The sequence below is a fragment of the Macrobrachium rosenbergii genome, chromosome 13 (genome assembly GCF_040412425.1).
Source record: "Macrobrachium rosenbergii isolate ZJJX-2024 chromosome 13, ASM4041242v1, whole genome shotgun sequence".
NCBI classification, from domain to species: Eukaryota; Metazoa; Arthropoda; class Malacostraca; order Decapoda; family Palaemonidae; genus Macrobrachium; species Macrobrachium rosenbergii.
The window spans coordinates 36,679,125-36,706,412 of record NC_089753.1 but is presented as its reverse complement, the minus strand read 5'-3'; the positions used below and the strand labels follow the sequence as shown (position 1 = coordinate 36,706,412).

At 38.8% G+C, this 27,288-nt stretch overlaps 3 protein-coding genes, 1 long non-coding RNA gene and 1 pseudogene across 4 annotated transcripts in view; 2 read left to right on the top strand and 3 right to left on the bottom strand.

Annotated features, from left to right (window-relative positions):
- LOC136844584 (uncharacterized) overlaps window positions 1–27,288 on the bottom strand; it is a 303,347-nt gene that overhangs the window by 58,663 nt on the left and 217,396 nt on the right. The gene's annotated exons all lie outside the window — the stretch shown is intronic.
- LOC136844572 (hemocyanin B chain-like) lies at window positions 974–4,815 on the bottom strand. The gene is made up of 3 exons (XM_067113845.1): window positions 4,660–4,815; window positions 1,689–3,212; window positions 974–1,556 (listed from the first exon to the last, which is right to left on the bottom strand). The coding sequence occupies exons 1-3, from the start codon at window positions 4,703–4,705 to the stop codon at window positions 1,120–1,122; spliced, it is 2,007 nt and encodes a 668-aa protein (XP_066969946.1). The 5' UTR covers window positions 4,706–4,815; the 3' UTR covers window positions 974–1,119.
- LOC136844582 (hemocyanin B chain-like) lies at window positions 5,660–8,503 on the top strand. The gene is made up of 3 exons (XM_067113854.1): window positions 5,660–5,720; window positions 6,254–7,777; window positions 7,940–8,503. Exons 1-3 carry the CDS (start codon window positions 5,675–5,677, stop codon window positions 8,359–8,361), a joined length of 1,992 nt encoding a protein of 663 aa, XP_066969955.1. The 5' UTR covers window positions 5,660–5,674; the 3' UTR covers window positions 8,362–8,503.
- On the bottom strand, window positions 16,369–19,596 carry LOC136844581 (hemocyanin B chain-like; annotated as a pseudogene).
- LOC136844580 (hemocyanin B chain-like) lies at window positions 20,548–26,052 on the top strand. Its single transcript, XM_067113853.1, has 3 exons — window positions 20,548–20,621; window positions 23,828–25,351; window positions 25,496–26,052. The coding sequence occupies exons 1-3, from the start codon at window positions 20,576–20,578 to the stop codon at window positions 25,915–25,917; spliced, it is 1,992 nt and encodes a 663-aa protein (XP_066969954.1). The 5' UTR covers window positions 20,548–20,575; the 3' UTR covers window positions 25,918–26,052.

The following is a 27,288-nucleotide window of genomic DNA, read 5'->3' as shown; positions in this document are numbered from 1 at the left end:
CTTTACTTAATCATGCTCTAATAACTCATTAGGCAAGAAACATTTGAGGATAGCTAGTTGCAGCTTCTGATACTCAGAGAATCAAACAATATTCACAGTGTTAGAACTCAATAAGATTTGTCGAATTTTAACAGTAAATTTATACAAGGTTTAGTGAATGGAATTAGCGGATCACTCCCAACAAAATGTTGCTTATTTCTTCATAGCGTACTGATTTGCATTGGCTCATGGACATTTTCAATAACACTGCAGTCAAAGAGGCATATGCGACTAGTAAAATGTTGTTCTACGCATAAAGATTTGGATTTTCAAATAAAGGCAATGTACATATACAGTCCCACTTAGTTTCTAATTCTATCAGAGTCAACTGAGTTTTTTTATGAGTAATTCACAGTCAAGCAGGACCTGAGCAGCAGTCTTCATTATCATGACTCAGTAAAGAAACAGTTACATTTTAATTTGGTGTGAATTGAACTGAACTGAATACAGACTTTAGGCCAAAGGCCAAGCACTGGGACCTATGAGGTCATTCAGCCATAAAATGGAAACTGACAGTAAAAGGGTTGAAATGTGTAACAGGAGGAAAACCTTGCAGTTGCACTATGATTCAACTGTTAGAAGAGGGTGAAAAGTAAGATGGAAGAAAGAGAATATGAAAGGAGGTACAGTAAAAGGAACGAAAGGGGCTGAAGCTAGGGGCCGAAGGCACGCTGCAAAGAACATTAAGTAATGCCTACAGTGCACGACATAAGGTGCACTGACGGCAGTAACGCCCTAAGGGGGATTGGTTTGGTGTGACCCATCGAAAAGGATAAGATAATTTTTCATCCAATAAGAGCTTTAGTCAGTATCCACTGATATTTCAAATACAATGGATTTAGAAGGTTATACAATCTAATATGTCGAAAATTAAAATGACAAACTTAGACATTTGTGCCACATAGTGTCTGTTAAGGAAATAAAAAAATATATATATATCTTCATACGAAACTGTTATTCTATTTTTTTCAGGGTTTTCAGTTTTCAAACAAAGTTATCCTTACAATAAAAATTTAAACCAGATGACAATAAAAAGATGGCATTCTGCTCCTAAGATATCAACATGCGTTGATAATACTTCTAGGCACCTACAACGGTGAATTTGCGTTCATCATGATATACTTTCACGTGAGTGAATTTAATGTTAGTGGTTTCATCAAAGACGCGCCTGTCAGGAATCCTGCGATCCAGAGGGAAGCCCATGGGGCGCTTGTCAGGGTACACTTCACCATGAGCACCACAGTGAGCATGAGTGCCGCCGTGCTCTGATTCTACATCGGGATGAGTGAGGTCGTGGCTACCATCTGTGACAGCCAGGAAGAGTGAAAATTCCATGCCGTCCTTCTTACCCTTGGGCAAGAGCATCCTGTTGGGGATGCCGCAAGCCCTTTCGAACTCGTGCATGTCGAAACTGCCACTGTCAGCAGCATCGATGAGAGACTGGAAGCTTGGTACGTCTGGAACAGTCACTGATGATTCGCTTGACTTCCTCTCGACGTGATTAGCCCCAGGAGACACTGTTGAAATAAAAGGAAATTATATTTACATTTTACAGTAATAATTAAAAAATGACGAGTGCAATATAAACAAAGGAAATGCGTCCTTCATATTAGATTAAATGTTGACAAAAATCTAAAGTTATTACTTACATTTCTTCCAGAACTTGTCCATTTCAATGCAATGCCAATGACCATTCTCATAATAGAATTTCTCTCCATTACTGTCATAGTCAGGGCACAAATACAGACGGAATGTAGCAACTACTTCATTGCCATTATTGTTGTTGATGTCAGCAACAAAGGAGAAGTCGTGGTGATTAAGACGAGGAACATGTGCCTTTAGTTCCACATCAGCAATGCCTTCAGCACTGTCTACAGCATTTCGCAGGTCAAACTCATAATCCTCAAAATATGTTCGAAGTGGTCCCTTAACTGCAATGCTTTCTACATCGATTCCAGGGAAATCCAAGTCCTCATGAGTGTATGGAGTAAGGGAATCCTTGTGTTCCTTAAAGATATTATCCATATATTTATGAAGCCGGAAGAATGTAGGGTCACGGGTGGCTGTTTCAAAGTGTTCCATTACACCTGGAGGCATGTTGTATTTTCCATGGGGATCACCTTGACGACCAAGCATGATGTGAGCCAAGTTGTGGAGTGCACCATAATACTGTGCATTAGGACTGTACACAGATGACTCAATAATGTCACCAAGTTTGTCAATTCCCCTATCATTCATGATGTCAATGACTTTTCCATCCTTGTCAGTGATGTATCCATGAGCTATAGCATCATGGATACGACTTTCCATGATAATCATGTCACGAACTCTAGCTACTCCATCGACGTCCTCAAAATGGATGTGGTCAGGACGAGCTGGGAATTCACCACCATATTTGTAGATGGTGTGTGGAGCAAAACCTTCTTCAATTGGTTTATCCCATTGAAGTTCATCTACCATATCCAAATAGTTGGAGAGACGCTCAGAATCAAAGCGAACAGTGAGCTGATGATGTACCCAGAAGAAGAGTTCTCCCTTGCGGTCCAAGTGATGTCCGTATTTGTCTTCCCACCAGAAGGGGAAATCCATATGCCATGTAACGTGATGCACATTCATACCAATATCTTCTCCAAAGTAGGCCACACGTTGTTCCTTATTCTTTTTGGTGCCAGTGAATTCCATCTCGAAGTTACCTGCGGTGTGGGTCATCTTAGCTGTGTAAGCCTTCTGTATAACTTCACTGTTTGTAAACAAGTGAGGGGTAACTTCATATAGAGGAGGAAGGACTATGCCATGTCCAAGATCAGAGTGAATGACAGCAGTGTAAAGGGCATACACAAACTCTCCTTCATTCATGTGCTCACGCCAGTATGCAGCATTTTTAACAGCACAGTCCCAGTCCTTGCACTGCAGCAACACATCGAAAAGCATCAGAGCTTCTTCCCTCTGGCGTTCATTGAAAAGAGAGAACCAGTGGTGTTGTTCCAAAAGTCTGTGATCCTTAAGTTCCTGGGCCAAATGACGAGCAGCTTCACCTCCATCCTTGTATATAGAGGTGTCTCCTTCAGGGTTGAAGGATGATGCATGTCCTTTCAGGTCATCAAAATGGAGGTGATCATAGATCTTCCAGAGAAGATGGTTCACATCCTGTTGTCTCTTGGCCAAAGGGACATCTGTTATAAAGAATTTATTTCCATTGAAATCAGGAACATAAAAACCAATACTGAAGAAGTGCATATAAATTGGGGCAAATTATGAAAATCCGGCTAAGCAGAAATTTTATTATGATTACACAGAGATATAAAATGGGACTTCTTTAAATATTTACTCCAGCGATGAGGAACTAGGCATAAAACAGAGCCTTCTTTACTCTTTTGACGATTCACATTAAATAGCTTATTTTCTTTTTGAAATCAGAATACAGAAAGAATCTAGAGCAAAGACTGAGAGAGAATATATGAAACTTAGGAAAAGTAGGACCCCAAGAGTTGAAGTAGTTTAAGAAAGGTAATACACTCATAGTGAATAATTAAGCCTGTGATAATTAGTAAATATTTTATTATTAAGTTATGATTAAACTTTACTATTTTCTCATTCTTTCTGAATTTTTCTACCCTCAAAAAAGATTTAAGTCAATGTATGATCAAATCCAAATGATATTCATAAACAGAAAAGAACAAAGGATGTGGAATGGAATGGAATATAGAATTTAGGCCGAAGGCCAAGTGCTGGACCTACGAAGTCATGCAGCGCTGAAACGGAAATTCGGAGTAGAAGGGCTTGACAGGTGTAACTGGAGGAAAACCTCGTAGTTGCACTAGGAAACAACTGTTAAGAGAGGTTGGATAGCAAGATGGAAGAGAGAGAATTTGAAAGGAGGTACAGTAAAAGAAATGAAAGGGGTTGCAGCTACGGACCGAAGGAACGCTGCAATGGACCTTAAGTAATGCTGCAGCGCACCGCGTGAGGCGCACTGACACCACTACCTGCCTACGGGGGACAAAGGATGTGGAAATAGAAAAATACGCGAAAACTTTAAATGAATCGTGATCACATGTTGTCATGAAATGCTACAATTTTTCAATCAAATTAATCAAATATTGGAGTCAAAAAAATAATTTTTTTCCATTTATAAACTGTACAGAAACACGAGTTTGATTTTCTTCAGTCTTTCTCGAAGACCCAATTATACCCAAGTTTTGCAAGCTTTGATATTTCCATATCAAAACTTGCAAAACCATAGGTTCATTTCTCCATACGTCAGCCGATATCGGTAATATATTCACAAGTTGAATAATGAAAAAAAATAACGATAAATTTCAAGAATTGCACTTAATAGTGGAAACGATTGCAATAGATTTTAGCATGAACAAAACGAACTTCTTTCGGGGTCACAACACCAAATGATAAGATTACCTTTGTATGCAAAAGCTACAGGATGAACTTTGAGAATAAGAACAGAAGGGCAATTAGAAATATGTTCATTCTGATATTAGACCTTTAACTAAAAAGGTATAATATCATATAAAGGAAGATAAATTCATTCTTGCATCTGAAACACTCTTGAATACCAGACGACAGATTTCAGCAGAAAAGAGAGAACTTCAGAGGTCAACTCACCAGCGGCAGCCAGGGCCACCAGAGCGCACAAGACTAACACCCTCATTGTGATGTGCCCAAGCAGCGTCCCAGTCTGCCTTATATACCTCTCCCGTTGCTTGCCGGCCAAGACAAAGGTCGCTGCAACAGCTGATAATTACAGGCAAAAGCAAAAATTCAGGGCAACCAACAGTGTTGCTAAGGCAGACATGAATTAGCCAAGTTTCTCTATCTTTCTCTCTCTCTCTTTCTAAAGATAAGTCGTTTCTCTTAATAAAGGAGTCTCCACAGATCACAGCTAAAAATCACTTTTTATTGAAATATCTGATTTGTAAAGAAACTGATTCTACAGAAAACATATACATCATAAAAATTCTATGCTGCCTTTGCTCTGTATTTGCAAATGAAAATTTAAAATGTTATTCTTTTTTGGTGGCTAACATGAAGTTTTCAATTGTTAAATTCCTGTCTAATACAGAAACTGCAGATTCATAGCTGTGCAAAAGATTTAATGAATCAAATTTTCCTTCTTGTCTCTGAGTTACTTAGAACTTTTTAGTGATATAAAAAGGATTTCTCTGTTGCTAATAATTTTCACTGGAAAAGACATAATGAGGGGGGGACTCTCTCTCTCTCTCTCTCTCTCTCTCTCTCTCTCTCTCTCTCTCTCTCTCTCTCTCTCTCTCTCTCTCTCAGGCTAATGTCCAAGAGAAGTGGAGTGATGAATTACATGATCAGTATATTCAGAAATTAATAGTATATGGAGTCCGATTATCACAGACGATGCGTCGAGGATTCCCTACCTGAGAGAGAGAGAGAGAGAGAGAGAGAGAGAGAAAGAGAGAGAGAGAGAGAGAGAGAGAGAGAGGACTAAAGTCACTAAAGGCACTGATTGCTTGCTTAGCAACACTATCAACTGCCCCAGAGCTTTGCTCCACAAGCAATATTATCAGCTGTTGCAGCGACCTTTGTCTTGGCCGGCAAGCAGGAAGAGGGCTATATAAGAGGGACAGGGGCGCTGCTTGGGCACATCACAATGAAGGTGTTAGTCTTGTGCGCTCTGGTGGCCCTGGCTGCCGCTGGTGAGTATAACTTTTAAGTCCTCTCTAACAAAATCTGTCATTTGCTAATGCAACAGTAGTGTAACATTTAGTGTATTTTTATATCTGTCTCTTGTATCTGCTCTTCTTGCATTTTAATAATTTTTATCTATTTATTAATTAATTTATTTTTTCTCTTTAAATAAGCGGGATCTCTTCTTTCCGCATTTCCCTTTACCTCGAATCATCCTTTTCGTAATATTTAAAACATTTTCTCTTCTTCACGTTCTGGATTCTTGATTGTTAATAAGTATTCCTTCATCTTCAGCACTAGAATAAATATTTGTTAAAGTTCGATACAGAGTATTTAACCATAACTGGTACGCAATTCAATAATTAATACAAGCATTCAAATGTGTGGCTGTGCGCGTATATAAGTAAGATCTTTAACGAAGACTTTCAATTTAACGTAAATAAACAATTTTCCAAATTAACATAACCAAACTTCTCATTAGTTTGATTGTCATAATTTACCCCATTTTATTCGTACTTTTTTAAGTAAGGTTTTTTTGCAGATGTCCCTTTGGCCAAGAGACAACAGGATGTGAACCATCTTCTCTGGAAGATCTATGATCACCTCCATTTTGATGACCTGAAAGGATATGCATCATCCTTCGACCCTGAAGGAGACACCTCTATATACAAGGATGGAGGTGAAGCTGCTCGTCATTTGGCCCAGGAACTTAAGGATCACAGACTTTTGGAACAACACCACTGGTTCTCTCTTTTCAATGAACGCCAGAGGGAAGAAGCTCTGATGCTTTTCGATGTGTTGCTGCAGTGCAAGGACTGGGACTGTGCTGTTAAAAATGCTGCATACTGGCGTGAGCACATGAATGAAGGAGAGTTTGTGTATGCCCTTTACACTGCTGTCATTCACTCTGATCTTGGACATGGTATAGTCCTTCCTCCTCTATATGAAGTTACCCCTCACTTGTTTACAAACAGTGAAGTTATCCAGAAGGCTTACACAGCTAAGATGACCCACACCGCAGGTAACTTCGAGATGGAATTCACTGGAACCAAAAAGAATAAGGAACAACGTGTGGCCTACTTTGGAGAAGATATTGGAATGAACGTCCATCACGTCACTTGGCATATGGATTTCCCCTTCTGGTGGGAAGACAAATACGGACATCACTTGGACCGCAAGGGAGAACTCTTCTTCTGGGTACATCATCAGCTCACTGTTCGCTTTGATTCTGAGCGTCTCTCCAACTATTTGGATATGGTAGATGAACTTCAATGGGATAAACCAATTGAAGAAGGTTTTGCCCCACACACCATCTACAAATATGGTGGTGAATTCCCAGCTCGTCCTGACCACATCCATTTTGAGGACGTCGATGGAGTAGCTAGAGTTCGTGACATGATTATCATGGAAAGTCGTATCCATGATGCTATAGCTCATGGATACATCACTGACAAGGATGGAAAAGTCATTAACATCATGAATGATGAGGGAATTGACAAGCTTGGTGACATTATTGAATCATCTGTGTACAGTCCTAATGCTCAGTATTATGGTGCACTCCACAACTTGGCTCACATCATGCTTGGTCGTCAAGGTGATCCCCATGGAAAATACAACATGCCTCCAGGTGTAATGGAACACTTTGAAACAGCCACTCGTGATCCTACATTCTTCAGACTTCATAAATATATGGACAACATCTTTAAGGAACACAAGGATAGCCTTCCTCCCTACACTCATGAAGACTTAGATTTCCCTGGAGTTGACATCGAAAGTGTTGGTGTTGAGGGAGAGCTGAAAACTTACTTTGAGCACTATGAATTTGATCTGCGTAATGCAGTAGACAGTGCACAGGGTATCGAAGATGTCGACCTCAAAGCCCATGTCGACCGTCTGAACCACAAAGATTTCTCCTTTGTTGCTGATGTCAAGAACAACAATGGCGGTGAGGTCCTTGGAACTTTCCGTATCTACTTGTGCCCTGATTATGACAACAATGGTGAGAAATTTGATTACACCAGTGGCCACTGGCACTGCATTGAAATGGACAAATTCTGGAAAAAGTGTGAGTATTGACTGATATTTGTCAAAATATTTCATAACAGGAATATTTTTGTTAATATTTCAAACACAGTAGAGGTTTTTGTATTAGATATACGTTTTGAATTTGAATGTGTTTTTTATGAATTTTTGTTATTAATTTATAAATTATTTTTCTTTGAGACAGTGGGTCCTGGAAATAATCACATCGTGAGAAAGTCAAGTGAATCTGCAGTGACCGTCCCTGATGTACCTAGCTTCCAGTCTCTCATAGATGCTGCTGACAGTGGTAGCGTCGACTTGCACGAATTTGAAAGGTCTTGCGGCATCCCCAACAGAATGCTCTTGCCCAAGGGTAAGAGAGATGGCATGGAATTCTCCTTGTGGCTGGCTGTCACAGATGGTAAGCACGATCTGACACATTCTAATGGCGACCCTGAGCATGGTGGCACTCACGCTCTCTGTGGTGTCCATGGAGAAACATATCCCGACAAGCGTCCCATGGGCTTCCCACTTGACCGCAGCATCCCAGACAGGCGTGTCTTTGATGAGACCACAAACATCAAATTCACTCACGTGAAGGTTTACTATGAAGGACACCACGATTAAGTAGAGTTCGATGGGTTTTAATTTCCTTTCATCCACAACTTGTTTCTTTTTGGAGAATTTAAATCAATCAAATATACTGAAGGAATATTTTCCATGTGATATCGCAAAACGACAGAGAATAAAATAAAAGTACCATACCCTACGCATTCTTTCCTAACCCTTCTTTCTAATAATTTGTTTTTTTTTACATATAACTGTGTTTAAATTCTCGATTATGCCTGTCATGATATGAAACCTTTAAAGATGGGGAATCAACCAACTATCAACATATCAAGATGAACATGATATTCAGATCCAGTGCAGTAAATAAAACAGATTTTACGTTACATCACAACTCTGTCTTTCTCTTTTCCTCTCTAAGAATAGTGTGCAGAAGTCGATACACCCATATAAAACCATTATAGGGTCAGTGAAGTAGTTTTTGCTATTGTTTGAATGATCCTAAGCTCTGGACTATATTCTCATAATATGAAAAGCAGAGGATTTACACCATTTTATCTCTTGAAGTTCCCAGTACGAATCATTATCACAGATGATATTTTAATAACTTCTGACCCCAGTCTGTTATTCAAAGGTGAACTGTTAGAAAAGCAAGGTAACTCTAAAACTCCTTGCATTTATAGAAACTTCTTAGTTGCAGTAATTTGAGCAACAGGCTCATCATATCACAACTGTAAGAATCATAAACGCTTGAAAACCCCTGTATCAAACATAATGTTTGAGAGACATGGTATTATTAAAACAAGGAAATTTATCTCTGCCTTTAGCACAATGTTTACAGCCAGATGAATGGGTCCGTGGAGCTTGCGATTTGTGTTTGTAGCCATTTACAACTTCATCAGTCATTTACCAATGCTAATCACACTAAACTTAAAGGTAATGTACACTACTAAAAAAATATAGATTGTTGAAGAAACTATTATCATTATTATTCAAAATATGAAACCTATTCATATGGAACAAGCACAAAGGGCCACTGACTTGGAATTCAAGCTTCCAAAGAATATGGTGTACATTAAGAAGTAAGAGGTACAGGGAAATATTATTAAAGAAATTTACCGAATGTCTTAGAAACATCAAAATCTTTCCTAATCTGGAGGATTTTTTTCTTCAAGAGTAAAACTGATGAAGAAATTTGTTAAAATGGTGAGATTACACAGTAATGTAAGCTATAGCAAGCACACATTTCTCGGAGTAAGATAAGCACATGAGCTGAGTGGTCTAGAAGTTTTTCAACATACACAAACGTTTAATGTGTTTTCTTTTTTATTTTCACTCATCAAAGATGATCCTGAATGCCATAAATAATGTTCTTATTCGACCTCTTCATATCCATGTGTATATTTATTCATCTTATAGTTATAGACACCTTCACAATATCTACTTGCCGAAGAATGGAAATTACATCAGTCGTGATAAATCAGATACACACAGACAAATGGAGAAGCAAGAGGGGTAGGTTTGGTTAAACATTCCTTGTTAGCTGCGAAAGACTATAAATTGAAAAAACGAATTGATTTTCCAGAACCGTTCAACTGATAAAACAATAAATATCACTGAAAGTAATTTTTGTTACTCATCCTACAATATTATTTTAACATGACAAGAAATAAAGCAGTTAAAATGAAGTAATTCAAAACCACAGCCCTATCAGACCCTTTGCCATCATTAATAAACCACACGTTGACCAATGCAGGTTCTTACTTGATCACAACATGTTTTACTATCCTTTCAAAGTAAGATAAACAAACATCTTGATAGTACAGATGAAACGGGGAAATTCACCAGTGACTGTATCCCATGTAATGGTTTTTTTAAATGGAGGGCAGGGATATACAAGAGATTATTTCATATTTTCATTGGTTATAATGTGCACATATTCCTCACCAGAGTTTGCTTAGCTTTTATTCAAATTAAATGCTATATCTAGAGTTATCAACATGCTAGCTTTATTGGTATCTCAAGGGCAGAACTTTCCTTAGAACTAGCTTCTGGATTACAGGGGTTGATTGGTTTTTGGAGTGGCATTCTGTCCAATTTGACCATCAAGATGATTAGAGTGGGGATGATTGTATTTATATAATGCTCTCAGTCCATCAAGTGGGTTTTGCTTACACTTGAGCCCCTTTGGGGTAGGGTAGAAAGTGGGCATTTGGAAGTTAGCTCTCACTGGTGTCATTGGTGGAGGGATGGACTGTATGAAAGGCAACTGGCATCTTCTTCCTATTTTCAGACAGTTCTTTTTCTTCTCATTTATGTATACATGAATGTAACTAAAAAGCCACTTACCCCTAGGCTTCAAGACTCTTCAGCAGAGTTGACAACCTCTGCCCCCTCATCTAACAGCATCTGCTTGGACATGAATAGGAAATCTTCTAGTGTAATTGCACTGGAACCCTATGCTCCAGCAAGGAGTGAAGGGAAATTCACAAGAAATTTATGTGGGATATTTGAAACACTCTCATACGATAAGTATCTGACTTTCAATCTGGAAGGTCCTAATTGTGCCATTTTTAATGTGCACAGAAACAATGTGAAGCATTGTGGCCAAGAACCTAAGATATCTCAAGGTAGAGGTAAAGTGAAAACAGAATCTGCCTCACCAAAAGAAAGTGAAAAATTAAAAGCATTATTGCATCTTGGAGGGGTTAAGGTTGCCTGCTCCATACATACTTTCTGGAATCACTCCAAGGGAATGATATTTGCACTGCAACTGAAGATGTATTCCGAAGAGAAACCCAGAGAAGAATTTAAAGATAAAAGTGTGATTAGATTTGAAAGAATGAGGATCAATTGTGCCTTAGTTCTACTTCCAAACTGAATAATTACATTCAATTCCACCCACTTACCTAATGTAGTAAAAGTAGCATGGTTGTGTTCTAAGGTTACATAGTATATCCCAATCCCAATGAGATGTTCTTATTGTCAAGGACATAATCACATCTTAGGGTCTTGTAGGCAGAAAATACAAGGCAAGGTGCCATGTGCATTAAGTGCAGGGAACCAGAGCAAAATGAATGTTATAGAGAACCAAAATGTATACATTGTGGAAATAATCATGCATCCTCATAACACAATTGTGATGTGTACCTCATGGAAAAAGAAATACAGACATTAAGGGTAACTAAACACATCACATTTGCAGCGGCTAAAAAGAAATTATTAAGCAGCTTTATTAAACCCAGAATATCATTTTCTAGTATTTCAGCTAACTGAAGAAATGTAAAGACTACCATAGATGCTTCCTATCCTAATGTAAAGGGAACATCAAAGACAACCTTTACTCCTGTCTTTGCAGAGGCTGCAGAGGTGTTTCTGATGCTTCTTCCTCTTCAAAGGCTCTGCCACTTATTTCTGGTGTTCCTACCTGTCCGGAGACTGTGCTGGTTGTTTCCGGCACTCCTGCCTCTCTGGAGGCTGCATTAGTTGTACCTGGTATGTTCAACTCTCTGGAGGCTTTGCCAGTTCTGACTGGCATTCCTGCCTCTTTGGAGGCTGCACCAGTCATATCTGGTGTTTCTGTTTCTCTGAAGCCTGCACCAGCTTTGACTGGCGCTCCTGATGCTTAAGAAGCTGCAATAGCTGTGTCTGACACTCCCCCCCCAACAATCTCCTCAGGCAGCGCCAATTTTGTCTGGTGTTTCTAAGCTTGATATTTCCCCTACAGCCATCAAGGATTGCCTAACACCCATGATTCCAGATAGGCTGTGGCAGGTTCCTCCTCCATGGAAACAGCACCATCATCAACCTTAAAACAGGAGACAACTATAAATAACAATCACTTTCCTTCTGGAAAACAGCAAGAGCAAGGCAGTAAAGTACAAGAACTTAGAAGGGCCTCTAATTTACCGGACTCTAAATCTAAGTACAATTCATTCATGTTATCCAGTGGAACTGTCAGGGATTAAGAACTAAATGGGGAGAGCTCATATCAGAAGTTCTCCTTCTATATATAGCTTTGCAGGATACTATGACTGGTTAATAATACGTCCCAGCCCATGAGAGTACGCAGACTATCATTACCCTTATAACATAAATATAGGAAGCTGTGGGGTGTAGTTTTACATATTTGCAAATGACACCTCACAAAATCCTATGTATGTCCAGTCTACACTGCAAGTGATATCTGTGCAGATCCATTTGCAATCTGAAATATACATCACGCTATCTACGACCTAGTGGTCTTCCCCACTGGTGAATTTAAATCACTTATTCAACAGCTACCACATCCATTTGTTATTCTGGGTGATACAGAAAGCCTCTGGGGTGATATAGTTGCCAATCAAAGAGGAAATAGCCTTTATTCCATCATATAAAGTGAAAATGTGGCAATCCTGAACATGGGTACATTATCAGCAATTGACTTATCTACAGCAGTGATGACTGCCTGACGGACTTCAATTGGTGAGTGATAAATAATATACCTACCAGTGGCCATTTTCCACTAATAATGAATATATCTTTAAATCATCCATCTTCAAGGTTACCTGTATGGAACATTTATCCAGATTAGACATCATTCTAGGAACAAAGCTCAATAGATGACTCGGCTGATGACTTTCCCTCTGCAAATGATGCTCCTGACTTTTTCAATAGAATTATATTCTTGCCTGGTCTCCAATCAATATCAAGAACTTCAGGCATATTTATCTGCTACCAAGTTCCCTGGTGGACTCATGAATGCCAGGAAACTCATAGAACTATGGGGGTCAGCATTCACTACTATTACAGACAAAAATGTGAGCATTACCTTATTGAATTTCCAAAGGCAAGAACTCATTTCCACATAGAAATTAAAACGGCACGACAGGAATTTTGGACAACGTTCATATCGTCATTCAATCCAAAAACACCTCTGAGTGTAGTTTGGAAGACTTAGAAAGATAACAGGTAAATTTACTCCATTCCAACTTCCAGTTCTCAGGATCAATGGTTGGGAAGTTGCAGATCCACATATCTTCCCTATACTTTGGGAGATGTTAAAAAGATGTTAAAATGACTTCCATTTGTGAAACAATGGAGAGACCCTTTCAAGACAAAGAATTATCGTCCCATTACACTGACATCATGTTTGTGTAAGATCATGGAAAAATGGTGAATACGCGTTTCATGTGGTACTTGGAACATGATAAATATTTGTCCCTGCTCAGTGTGGTTTTAAAAGCATGCACAACTGATGTGGTGGTTCGAATGGAATCTTCAATATATGAAGCTTTTGCTAACAAACATCATCACATCACTGTTATCTTTGATCTTGAGAATGCCTATGAAACAACATGGAAATGCGGCATTCTGAAGGTTCTTCGTGAATGTAAACTGAGAGGCAATCTGTCTCTTGTTATCAGAGCTTTTTCATAAAAAAAAAAACAAGCTATTTTAGATTCAAGCTGGAGCAACAATGTCAAATACATTTAACCAAGAAGAAAGAGTGCCACAAGGTAGTGTTCTAAGTGTAACCTTGTTCATTTTAACAAACAATGTGGTATCCAAAATAAATCCCTCATATGTAACTTATACTCTTTTTGTTAATGATCATTTGAAATCTTTTGCAGCAAGAAAGATGACAGTGGCTGAGTGCCGCCTTCAGCTTTGCAATGATAATATGGTAAAGTGGGCTGATATGAATAGTTTTAGGTTTTCAGTGAAATGGTAACCAAGGACTTTTGCCTTATAAGAGGAATCCATCCTGATCCAGATCTGCTCATATATGGGCAGAGAATGCCATGTGTTGCTGTAACAAGGTTTCTTGAGTTGGTTTTTGATAGCAAGCTGACTTGGATTCCACATCTGAAATATATTAAGACAAATCCTTGGAAGCAATGAATGTCCTTAAAGTTCTGTCACAAACTTCCTGGGGTGCTGATCAAACTCACATGTTAGGACACAAAGCTTTAGCCTCTTCAAAATTGACTGATGGGTGTGAAATCTACACCTCAACAAAGCCTAATAGCCTTAAAATGCTTAATTCAATTTACCATGGAGGAGTAAGATTGGCTACAGGAGAATGTAAGTCATCTCCAACTGAGAGCACGTTTGCAGACACTGGTGAGATGCCTCTGGATCTACATTACCAACATCTGCTGGTTCGAAGCTGGCACAGATTTCAGAGGCTCAATAAGTCCTTAACCAATGTATGAGTCAGAAATGAAAGGCATTGGCAATCTTATGAAAATCACCCCAACCAACCCTAATTATTCGCTTTTAGAGTAAAGTGTATGATCAATCACTATCCAAAGAATGGAGATTTTACCAGCTAGATATTTGGTTAGCTCTCCCTGAAACCTTCCAGAAGCAAAATACTACAGATATTCTAACTCAACGAAAGCAATGTGATCAATATTTTAAGATCAATCCTCCCAACGTAATAACTCCATTGCAGTTGTAATGGATGGCTCAAAGTCAGATGTTGGTATCGGTTTTGGAGCGGTCTTTTCAGATGTAGAAAGAAATTGGAGATTATCATAGGTTTTTGTTAGTGAAAAGAATAGGTAAAGAAGTAAATCACTGCTGGGTGCTTTCTCATGTTGGGGTTCTTGGGAACGAGCAAGCTGATCAACTTGTTAAGTCAGCAGTCACCTCTCCAGAACCCAGAAGATGCCTACTACCATATGGGGATGTATTTCCTCTATTATGTCAAAAATTTAAAATTCTTTGGTGTCCCTTTGGGAATACACTGAAACAGACCAGAAGATGCGCAGTATTATGTCGTCACTATCTTCTTTGTCATATCCCTATATGCCAAGGAGACTGGAACTATGTTGTGCAGGCTAAGGATTGGACATACAAGACTCACCAATGGATTCTTAACGTCAGATGATAACCATCCATTCTGCGACGACTGTATGGTCCCCTTGATGGTGAGATATTTGCTGGTCGAATGTCCAAGTCTTTGGGATCTAAGGCAAAGATTCCTCTCCTTGGAGACATGAGAGTGGTGGACATTTTATAAGAACAGTTATGTATTTTTATTAAGGAGGCAGGCCTCCTCAAGAAAATTTACATCATATACATGTACATTTTATGTGTTTGTATATACAGTTTATATATATTCACACATGATTACAGTACATATATTTTTAAATATTTCTTTTGTTGAAACTTTCCTTTTAAACTAATCTTTTTTAGTTTCCTATTTATTTTCCTTACTGCGTCAATAACCTAGATGTTGCGACGCCAATTTTAATGACCATACACCAATCAATTTTTCCTCTATCAAGAATGACGAAAAATTCATTTCCTTGAGAGAGAGAGAGAGAGAGAGAGAGAGCACTGAATTATTTTCGCAAATATCTCGCTGGCGTTATTCTTATCTCTCTCTCTCTCTCTCTCTCTCTCTCTAGCATATTTAAATAAATGTAAAAGGATTTACCTACCCGAGAAATGATAAGCCTTTTTATTGAGGTTTGACAGTTATCTAGATATTTTTGCATGATGAGCGGCATTTTACGAATGTTCATGCCAGTAGGATGTCTTTTACTTATTTACTGAATATGGCAGCCTGTAGTTGGCACAGGACCTTGAAGTTGGCTACTAGACTTATCCATTTTCACCAACACATCTTTTAAGACACACTAAATGTATAGTTCTGAGCTGTTTACAATCTGTCAAACAATCTAAGCTCACCATGGTGGGGCGAATAAGAAGTTCCCGTGCTGGTTAACATCTCACTGTTATGATAAAAGTACAGGTTTAACAGAGCCTACTAAGTTAAAATTTTTCAAAGAATAGCAATGAGTCTAAAACTGACATTGAATATACATTTGTCTTTAGGATACTTCCGTCGAAACCTAATTTTTCACAGAAGCAAGGGGACATAGCTTGGTTTCTGACCTGTGTTGCCAAACCTAAGATTTCGTGACACGTGGGAAAAAGGTTATACAACAGTTTGTTGAATATAAGACTTTTATTCATTATTAACCATTTCTTGGTAACTTAAGTACAAAATTTCTTATAACTGATGCATGAAAGAATTTTGAAAAATCAGTCACGCATGAAAGAAAGTTTTGAAATATCTGACATCATTTAATGATGGTGTCCATCGTGGTAGACCTTAACGTGAGTGAATGTGATGTTTGTGGTCTCATCGAAGACTCGTCTGTCTGGGATACTGCGGTCAAGTGGGAAGCCCATGGGACGCTTGTCAGGGTACACTTCTCCATGAACACCACAGAGGGCGTGAGTGCCACCATGCTCGGAATCGCCATTAGAATGGGTCAAATCGCATTTACCATCAGTGACAGCCAACCACAGGGAGAATTCCATGCCATCCCTCTTACCCTGGGGCAATAGCATCCTGTTGGGGATACCACAAGACCTTTCAAATTCGTGCATGTCAAAGCTACCACTATCAGCAGCATCTATGAGAGACTGGAAGCTTGGTACATCAGGGACAGTCACTGAAGATTCACTTGATTTCCTCACAATATGATTATTTCCAGGAGCCACTGTAACAAGAAAAATGAGGCATTATTAATTAGCAAATATTATTCATATATAAATGATGTGTATTGTCAAAAAAATCTTAGAATTAAAAGAGAAGTTTCATATTATTAAATATTTGATAAGAGAAACTGTATTCGGGCTTACATTTCTTCCAGAACTTATCCATTTCAATGCAGTGCCAATGGCCATTGGTGTAATCAAACTTCTCGCCATTGTTGTCATAATCAGGACACAAGTAGATACGGAAAGTTCCAAGGACCTCACCGCCATTGTTGTTCTTGACATCGGCAACAAAGGAGAAGTCATTGTGGTTCAGACGGTCGACATGGGCTTTGAGGTCGATATCTGCGATACCCTGTGCACTGTCTACTGCATTACGCAGATCAAATTCATAGTGCTCAAAGTAAGTTTTCAGCTCTCCCTCAATGCCCACACTTTCGATGTCAACTCCAGGGAAATCTATGTCTTCATGAGTGTAGGGAGGAAGGCTATCCTTGTGTTCCTTAAAGATGTTGTCCATATATTTATGAAGCCGGAAGAATGTAGGGTCACGGTGGCTGTTTCAAAGTGTTCCATTACACCTGGAGGCATGTTGTATTTACCATGGGGATCACCTTGACGACCAAGCATGATGTGAGCCAAGTTGTGGAGTGCACCATAATACTGAGCATTAGGACTGTACATAGATGATTCAATAATGTCACCAAGCTTGTCAATTCCCTTGTCATTCATGATGTCAATGACTTTTCCATCCTTGTCAGTGATGTATCCATGAGCTATAGCATCATGGATACGACTTTCCATGATAATCATGTCACGAACTCGGGCTACTCCATCAACGTCTTCAAATTGGATGTGGTCAGGACGAGCTGGGAATTCGCCACCAAATTTGTAGATGGTGTGTGGGGCAAATCCTTCTTCAATTGGTTTATCCCATTGAAGTTCATCTACCATATCCAAATAGTTGGAGAGACGCTCAGAATCAAAGCGAACAGTGAGCTGATGATGTACCCAGAAGAAGAGTTCTCCCTTGCGATCCAAGTGATGTCCGTATTTGTCTTCCCACCAGAAGGGGAAATCCATATGCCATGTAACGTGATGCACATTCATACCAATATCTTCTCCAAAATAGGCCACACGTTGTTCCTTATTCTTTTTGGTTCCAGTGAATTCCATGTGGAAGTTACCTGGGGTGTTGGTCATCTTTGCTGTGTAAGCCTTCTGGATAACTTCACTGTTTGTGAACATGTGAGGGGTAACTTCGTAGAGTGGGGGGAGAACAATGCCATGTCCAAGATCAGAGTGAATGACAGCAGTGTAAAGGGCATACACAAACTCTCCTTCATTCATGTGCTCACGCCAGTATGCAGCATTTTTAACAGCACAATCCCAGTCCTTGCACTGCATGAACACATCAAAAAGCATCAGAGCTTCTTCCCTCTGGCGTTCATTGAAAAGAGAGAACCAGTGGTGTTGTTCCAAAAGTCTGTGATCCTTAAATTCCTTGGCCAAATGATGAACAGCTTCACCTCCATCCTTGTACATAGAGGTGTCTCCCTCAGGGTTGAAGGATGATGCGTATCCTTTCAGGTCATCAAAATGGAGGTGATCATAGATCTTCCAGAGAAGATGGTTCACATCCTGTTGTCTCTTGGCCAAAGGGACATCTGTGAATAAACCTTGTTTCCATTTGAATAAGCTGTATGAAAATCCAATTGAAATGTTACTGTGAAATCAGGCAAATTATTAAAATCAAACTAATCACAAATTTGATTATGTCAGTTTTGAAAATTATTGTAAAAATTTTACTTATTTTCACATAAAAGTGACAAGTATCTACTCCAGTGATGAGCAAGTAGGAATGAGTCTGAACTTTATCCACTTTCTGTTGATGATTTACAGTGATTACCTCATTGTCTTTTGGAAATCATTAACAGTACTTGAAAAAGAATAGAGAAATAGATGAAGCAATAATCTCGAAAACCTTAGATAAAGAAAGAATCGAAAATTAGAAGAAATTTAATAGTGAGAATTTGAGGCATATGAAAATTCACTTATTGTTTATATTTAAAGCTATGAATGATTAATAGATGTTCTTTTAATAAGGTATGATAAACCTTTGCTTTTATCTAATTTTTCCTAAATGTTTCTGTCCTTAAAGAACACAGGGTCTGGAAAAAAAAAAACTATTGAGAATTTCAAATGAATCGTTAACAGGAAATGCTTACGTTTGTCAAACATAATTAAATGTCGTAGTCAAAATTATTTTTTCCATGAACACAACTTACAGCAATACGAGTGTAATTTTCTTTATTCTTTCCTCGTGACCGAGTTCTATTCAGGTTCTGTTAACTGATTTTCCCGTAGTTCATTCATCGCGAAGTCAGTCGATATAGGAAGAATATTCGCATGTTGAATATCAAAAATTGAATACAGGTAAATTTCAACAGTCGCTAGTAATTATGGGGTATGCGTTGCGGAAATTGCTGCATCGGGTTTTCACTTAAAGGAAATGAACTCATGCCGATCTCACATCAAGAAAGGATGAGATTCTCTTTGTATCTGAAAACTAGAAATGGATGTCTGGGAATGAGGGCAATTAGAAACATGCTAATTCTGATACTAGCTCATGAAAAGAAAGTTGTATCGTCACAGAGCAGATGATAAAATCGTCTTTATATCTGCAACAATCTGATTACCAGAACAGATTTCAACAGAAAAGAGAGAACTTCAGGGGTCAACTCACCAGCGGCAGCCAGGGCCACCTGAGCGCACAAGACAAGCACCTTCATTGTGACGTGCCCAAGCAGCGTCCCTGTCCCTCTTATATACCTCTCCTGCTGCTTGCCGGCCAAGACAAAGGTCGCTGCAACAGCTGATTATGTTGCAGGCGAAGCAAATCTCTGGGGCAGTTGATAATTTTACTTGGCAGGATACCAGAGTTTTTAGCAATTTTTGTCGCTGCTGAATTACAGCCATCTCTCTCTCTCTGCTAGGAAATCCTTGATACATCACAAACTGACAGCCGAGCTCCAAAGACACTCGCCTGCAATGGACTGGATTATTTCTTCTTCACCCTTATCTCTCAATAATATCTCAAAAAACTGATTGTTATTTCATTGCTCCACTACTCTGGGTCATTGGAATAAGAGGGAGAGATGGACTTTCCCTCATTTCTTTGCTAATAATTTATAATTAATAATTAATCATTTTTATCTACCAGGGAAAACGCCTAGTGTATCACTGAAAAGTTGCAAGTAGAAAAGATAAACAAGAAAGGAAAATCCCACTCAAAAAATCTCCCACACAGCAATTAATCTACTAGTTGTGTCCTAAGAAGGAATTTAACAATTCGAGACTTCATTAAAGGTCTCAAAAAGGAGTAAAATTTTACATTTCAATTTAGAAATACAGAGCGAAGCCAGCATAAAATGATAGATGGGTCACCAAAAGGTGACTTTTACCCTCGTTCTGTGGAAACCCTTTATTAACAGAAACGACTTGCCTTTTATTATAAGCATTACAAATAAACTGACAAACTGAGAGAGAGAGAGAGAGAGAGAGAGAGAGAGAGAGAGAGAGAGAGAGAGAGAGAGAGAGAGAGAGATGCATAATGCTGGGGGCATGGCTGCATCCGGAACACTATCAGTTGCGCACGAGCTTTGCTTCGCCTGCTCTTATCAGCTGTTGCAGGGACCTTTGTCTTTGTCGGCGAGCAGCATCAAAGGTAGCCTATATAAGAGGGACAGTGACGCTGCTTGGGCACGTCACAATGAAGGTGTTAGTCTTGTGCGCTCTGGTGGCCCTGGCTGCCGCTGGTGAGTTGACCTCTGAAGTTCTCTCTTTTCTGTTGAAATCTGTCGTCTGGTAATCAGATTGTTGCAGATATAAAGACGATTTAATCATCTGCTCTGTGTCGTTACAACTGTCTTTTTATGAGCTAGTATCAGAATTAGCATGTTTCTAATTGCCCTCATTCCCAGACATCCATTTCTAGTTTTCAGATACAAAGAGAATCTCATCTTTTCTTGGTGTGAGATCGGCATGAGTTCATTTCCTTTAAGTGAGAACCCGATGCAGCAATTTCTGCAATGCATAACCCATAATTCCGTGCGGCTGTTGAAATTTACCTGTATTTAATTTTTAATATTCAACAAGTGAATGTTTTTCCTTTATCGACTGACTTCGCGATGAATGAACTACGGGAAAATCAGTTAACAGAACCTGAATAGAACTCGGTCACGAGGAAAGAATAAAGAAAATTACACTCGTATTGCTGTAAGTTGTGTTCATGGAAAAAATCACTTTGACTACGACATTCAACTATGTTTGACAAATGTAGGCATTTCCTGGTAATGATTCACTGGAAATTCTCAACAATTTTTATTTCCACACAATTTGTTCTTTAAGGATAGAAAGATCTAGGAGAAAATAGAAAAAGTACAAAGGTTTATCATTCCTCATTAAAGAAACATTTGCTAATCATTCATAGTTTTAAATAAAAACAAGAATTGGCTTTTCATATGCCTCAGATTCTCACTATTAAATTTTTTTCTTTATCTAACGTTTTCGAGATTTTCCCTTCAGCTATTCTTTTTCAAGTACTGTTTATGATTTCCAAAAGACAATACGGTAATAATTGTAAATCATCAATAGAAAGTGGATAAAGTTCAGACTTATTCCTACTTGCTCATCACTGGAGTAGATACTTGTCATTAAATAAGTCTAATCCTTCGGGCCAGCCCTAGGAGAGCTGTTAATCAGCTCAGTGGTCTGGTAAAACTAAGGTATACTTGATTTTAGGTAAATTTCTCGAATGCAATTTCTCGAAAGTCAAATTCTCGAACTCAATTGCTCGAAAAATAATTTCTCGAACTATCATTTTCTCGAATCCCATATTTCTCGAAAACTGATATCTATTTTGTCGAGAAAATTGAATGGAAAAATTTTCATGTATTTCAAGGAAAAATATATCCTTTTGGGTTGACAAACACAAATGTTAAAAATTTATTGTAAATGAAGGAATGAAAAAAATACAAAGGTTATAATTTTATTGTATGTATGAAAATATCATTCAGAATGAAATACAGTATTAAAATTTAATCAATCAAAATGAAATGTTGTATGCTACACTTCGTAGATATTCTTCGGCAGGCCTCTCTTCGTCATAATTTATTACAATGGTTTGTAACCTTTAGCACAGTCACGATACTTCTTTTGCGCACAGGAATACCAACACCTCCCAAATATTGTTCAATTCGTAGCTCCTGTAGACTTTGTTCTCGTTGTAATCCTTGTATAAATTTCAGATGGATGGATGACAAGCACTTAATTGCTGTTCGAAACCGTAATGCCAGCCCTCGACTGCATTGTTCGTCTTGGGCATTTCTTCCTTGACATAATCAAAACAGTTCCATAATTCATGTTTAAAGAAAGGAGCACGTCTACGGTTATTTCTATGCGGCCGCCCGATCCATGTATCTTCAGAAGAGTCAACCACACTTTGAATTTCAACGGAAAAACTTCATTTTCAATTAAATATTCAAATGTTTCTTCGACCTTGAAAACTGGTACAAATGCTAACGCAGATAACAGGCGAACCTGAATAGCAAATTCAGCATCGGTGTCGTACCGTACTTTGAAGCCATTTTCTTGAATTTTGCGATAAATGGATTTACAAAATGAAAAAGAACAGCCACGGCATTTTGTCCTGGAAATTCATGCTCTATAGCTCTAATCATGGCCAATTCAAAGTCTGTCATTATTGTGGCTGGTTCAAATGTTGGGATTTTTTCTTTTACAATCTGCAGGAATCTTTTGTAGGTCTCTTGAGTTTTGTTCGGTAATAGTGCATAAACGAGGGGTATGATACTTCTTGAATGCACACCATGTACTGTATATAACTGAAAAAAAATTGAAGGTACCGTCTTAAAGGTACCACCAGCGAACCAGTTTCTTGAGCGTGCTAGTAAATCGAGGTTTCTCTGTGTCGAAAAAATCAATATACGATCATTTGTGGGACCCGAGTCATACATAAGAAACAGTTCTCCTTTGGGAGTTTTGGTAAATTCTTCCGGGATGATAAGATCTTCTTGGCAATCGGGGCAAAGCAGGGACATCATTTTCTTAGCTCGTATATTGCGTATATTCCTCTTCATATTTGATATTGATGGGAGTTTCACCGCAACAGCCCCACTTACCCCCTTTGAAGCACAAGACACTATATAATGGGGTGTATCCCGACTATTGATTGCATCCTCTCTCACTTTTCTTGGACTCTGGCAGCTTCGACTTTAGCCCCATCTCCTGCATGATTGTGGTCACCACTCTCTTTTCTATATTATCATCGATGGTGATAGCACGAGCAGAACATTTAAATTTCTTGCACATTTCACATTTCCAATAAATTTTGTTATTTACTCCTTTGTCCTTGATATATAAATATCCATTTAAACATAATTTCTTCCTTCCCTTTTGACTCTCAACATACGTTGCTTCCATCTTGATGGGTTGAGACTACTGGAGAAAAATATAACAGGAAAAACTCAATTCAGAATTTTGTAAACAGAATGAGAAGCGTTTAGAATGCTAATGGCCTCTTTATGAATTGGTCTTTAGCGATTATGGGATACTTTCGATTGTGTTCGAGAAATTTACGCTTGGAATGCTAATAGCCTCTTTATAAATTGGTCTTTGGCGCTTATGGGATACTTTCGATTGTGTTCGAGAAATTTACTTGTTTGTTTTCGAGTAATTGACATTCGAGAAAATGATAGTTCGAGAAATTATTTTTCGGTCAATTGAATTCGAGAAATTTACCTTCGCGCAATTGATTTCGAGAAATTTGCCTGACACCGGTAAACTTAACTTATGTGAAATTTTTACGGATATACACGAACAATTTTCAAAACTGACAATCAAAATTGTGCTTGGTTTGATTTTAATAATTTGCCCGATTTCACAGTAACATTTCAATTGGTTTTTCATACAGCTTATTCAAATGGAAACAAATCCCTATTCACAGATGTCCCTTTGGCCAAGAGACAACAGGATGTGAACCATCTTCTCTGGAAGATCTATGATCACCTCCATTTTGATGACCTGAAAGGATATGCATCATCCTTCAACCCTGAGGGAGACACCTCTATGTACCGGGATGGAGGTGAAGCTGTTCATCATTTGGCCAAGGAATTTATGGATCACAGACTTTTGGAACAACACCATTGGTTCTCTCTTTTCAATGAACGCCAGAGGGAAGAAGCTCTGATGCTTTTTGATGTGTTCATGCAGTGCAAGGACTGGGATTGTGCTGTTAAAAATGCTGCATACTGGCGTGAGCACATGAATGAAGGAGAGTTTGTGTATGCCCTTTACACTGCTGTCATTCACTCTGATCTTGGACATGGCATTGTTCTCCCCCCACTCTACGAAGTTACCCCTCACATGTTCACAAACAGTGAAGTTATCCAGAAGGCTTACACTGCAAAGATGACCAACACCCCAGGTAACTTCCACATGGAATTCACTGGAACCAAAAAGAATAAGGAACAACGTGTGGCCTATTTTGGAGAAGATATTGGTATGAATGTGCATCATGTTACATGGCATATGGATTTCCCATTTTGGTGGGAAGACAAATACGGACATCACTTGGATCGCAAGGGAGAACTCTTCTTCTGGGTACATCATCAGCTCACTGTTCGCTTTGATTCTGAGCGTCTCTCCAACTATTTGGATATGGTAGATGAACTTCAATGGGATAAACCAATTGAAGAAGGATTTGCCCCACACACCATCTACAAATATGGTGGTGAATTCCCAGCTCGTCCTGACCACATCCAATTTGAAGACGTTGATGGAGTAGCCCGAGTTCGTGACATGATTATCATGGAAAGTCGTATCCATGATGCTATAGCTCATGGATACATCACTGACAAGGATGGAAAAGTCATTAACATCATGAATGATGAGGGAATTGACAAGCTTGGTGACATTATTGAATCATCTATGTACAGTCCTAATGCTCAGTATTATGGTGCACTCCACAACTTGGCTCACATCATGCTTGGTCGTCAGGGTGATCCCCATGGAAAATACAACATGCCTCCAGGTGTAATGGAACACTTTGAAACAGCCACTCGTGATCCTACATTCTTCAGACTTCACAAATATATGGACAACATCTTTAAGGAACACAAGGATAGCCTTCCTCCCTACACTCATGAAGACATAGATTTCCCTGGCGTTGACATCGAAAGTGTTGGTGTTGAGGGAGAGCTGAAAACTTACTTTGAACACTATGAATTTGATCTGCGTAATGCAGTGGACAGTGCGCAGGGTATCGCAGATGTCGACCTCAAAGCCCATGTCGACCGTCTGAACCACAATGACTTCTCCTTTGTTGCTGATGTCAAGAACAACAATGGTGGTGAGGTCCTTGGAACTTTCCGTATCTACTTGTGCCCTGACTACGACAACAATGGCGAGAAGTTTGATTACACCAATGGCCATTGGCACTGCATTGAAATGGATAAGTTCTGGAAGAAATGTAAGTCCTAAATACCGTTTCTCTTACCAAATATTTATTAATACGAAACTTCTCTTTTCATTCTAAGATTTTTTCTGTCAATACACATCATTTGTATATGAATAATATTGGCTGGTTAATAATGCCTCATTTTTCTTGTTACAGTGGCTCCTGGAAATAATCATATTGTGAGGAAATCAAGTGAATCTTCAGTGACTGTCCCTGATGTACCAAGCTTCCAGTCTCTCATAGATGCTGCTGATAGTGGTAGCTTTGACATGCACGAATTTGAAAGGTCTTGTGGTATCCCCAACAGGATGCTATTGCCACAGGGTAAGAGGGATGGCATGGAATTCTCCCTGTGGTTGGCTGTCACAGATGGTAAACACGATTTGACACATTCTATTGGTGACCCTGAGCATGGTGGCACTCACGCCCTCTGTGGTGTTTATGGAGAAGTGTACCCCGACAAGCGTCCCATGGGCTTCCCACTTGACCGCAGCATCCCAGACAGACGAGTCTTCGATGAGACCACAAACATCAAATTCACTCACGTGAAGGTCTTCCACGACGGACACCATCATTAAGTGATGTCAGATGGTTCCGAATTTTCTTTCATCCATGACTGGTTTTTCAAAATTCTTTCATGAATCGGTTATATGACATTTTGTACCTAAGAGGTCAAGAAATGATTACTAATTAATAAAAGTATCATGTTCAAAGAACTCCTTTATAACCTTTTCCATGAATTATTTTCTGTTTATTTCAGCTGTAAGATTATTTTACAAAGTATAGTTTATGAGACCGAATGATAAAATCTGAAAAGAACATGACGGTCAGCCCCCGTCAAATTTATTTATCTGCAAAATAAAGAGCTAAAACATGTCACAAAAATAGTTCTCCCTCTCTCTCTCTCTCTCTCTCTCTCTCTCTCTCTCATGCCATTTTGCACACATACGTATGTTCAAAATTTTCTTTCATTCATGACTGGTTTTTCAAAATTCCTTCATGAATAAATTATAAGATTTTCTGTACTTCAGACACTAAGAAATGACAAATAATTAACGAAAGTTTTATATCTAAAGAACTATTTCATAACCTTTTTCCACGACTATTTCTTTTTCAGTTGTAAAATTATTTTACAAAGCCTCGTATATGAGACAGAATGATCAAATCTGAACAAAAAAACATGACGATCAGCCCCCTTAAACTGATTCCATTGGCAAATAATAAAGTAGCTAACAGGTCACAAAAATAACTCTCTCTCTCTCTCTCTCTCTCTCTCTCTCTCTCTCATTTCATTTTGCACACATATGTAAGTTCACTCGTTGGCAGCACGAAGATAAATGTGTGTTTAACATTGTTTGATTCGTCTCATGTAAAGATTAACGGGATTATGTTATATGAAAAGAAAATTAATGGATACAACGTCTGCCACTGGCTTCATGGTCAGGTGTTCTTGTTCCACTGATTCACTTCCCACTACGTCCATTGTTGATTGTGAAAATTCATGAATGGTCGAAATCCAATGAGAACAGCAGCCTATTTATGTAGATATGCACTATTAAGTTCCTCTTTGGCACCTCATTTACTTCTAATTACTCGTGATCCTAGTCCTCTTCCATTGCTAATATATTTAATTATCACAGTTTTTAATATTTTGACAGGGCCTTTTTCCGATATATCTAGTATAGATAACATTACTCGGATATATATCAAAACCTTTGCTTAATTGATCGCCACTGAACAGCAGTTTAGTAGAGCTAACGACGTCATTTCTCTTGACAAAAACCTGTTCTGCAACACTAAATGGCAGGCACTCAAGACCTCTGCCCGTGTTCCAATCTTGGTATGTGAGAAAATATTCTGGGATACCTTCATCTTCTTTGTAGCTCCTGGGTGTGAAATGTTTCCCTGTCATGCCCAGAAGAAGCCAGGGATATGGGCAGAGGTGATGA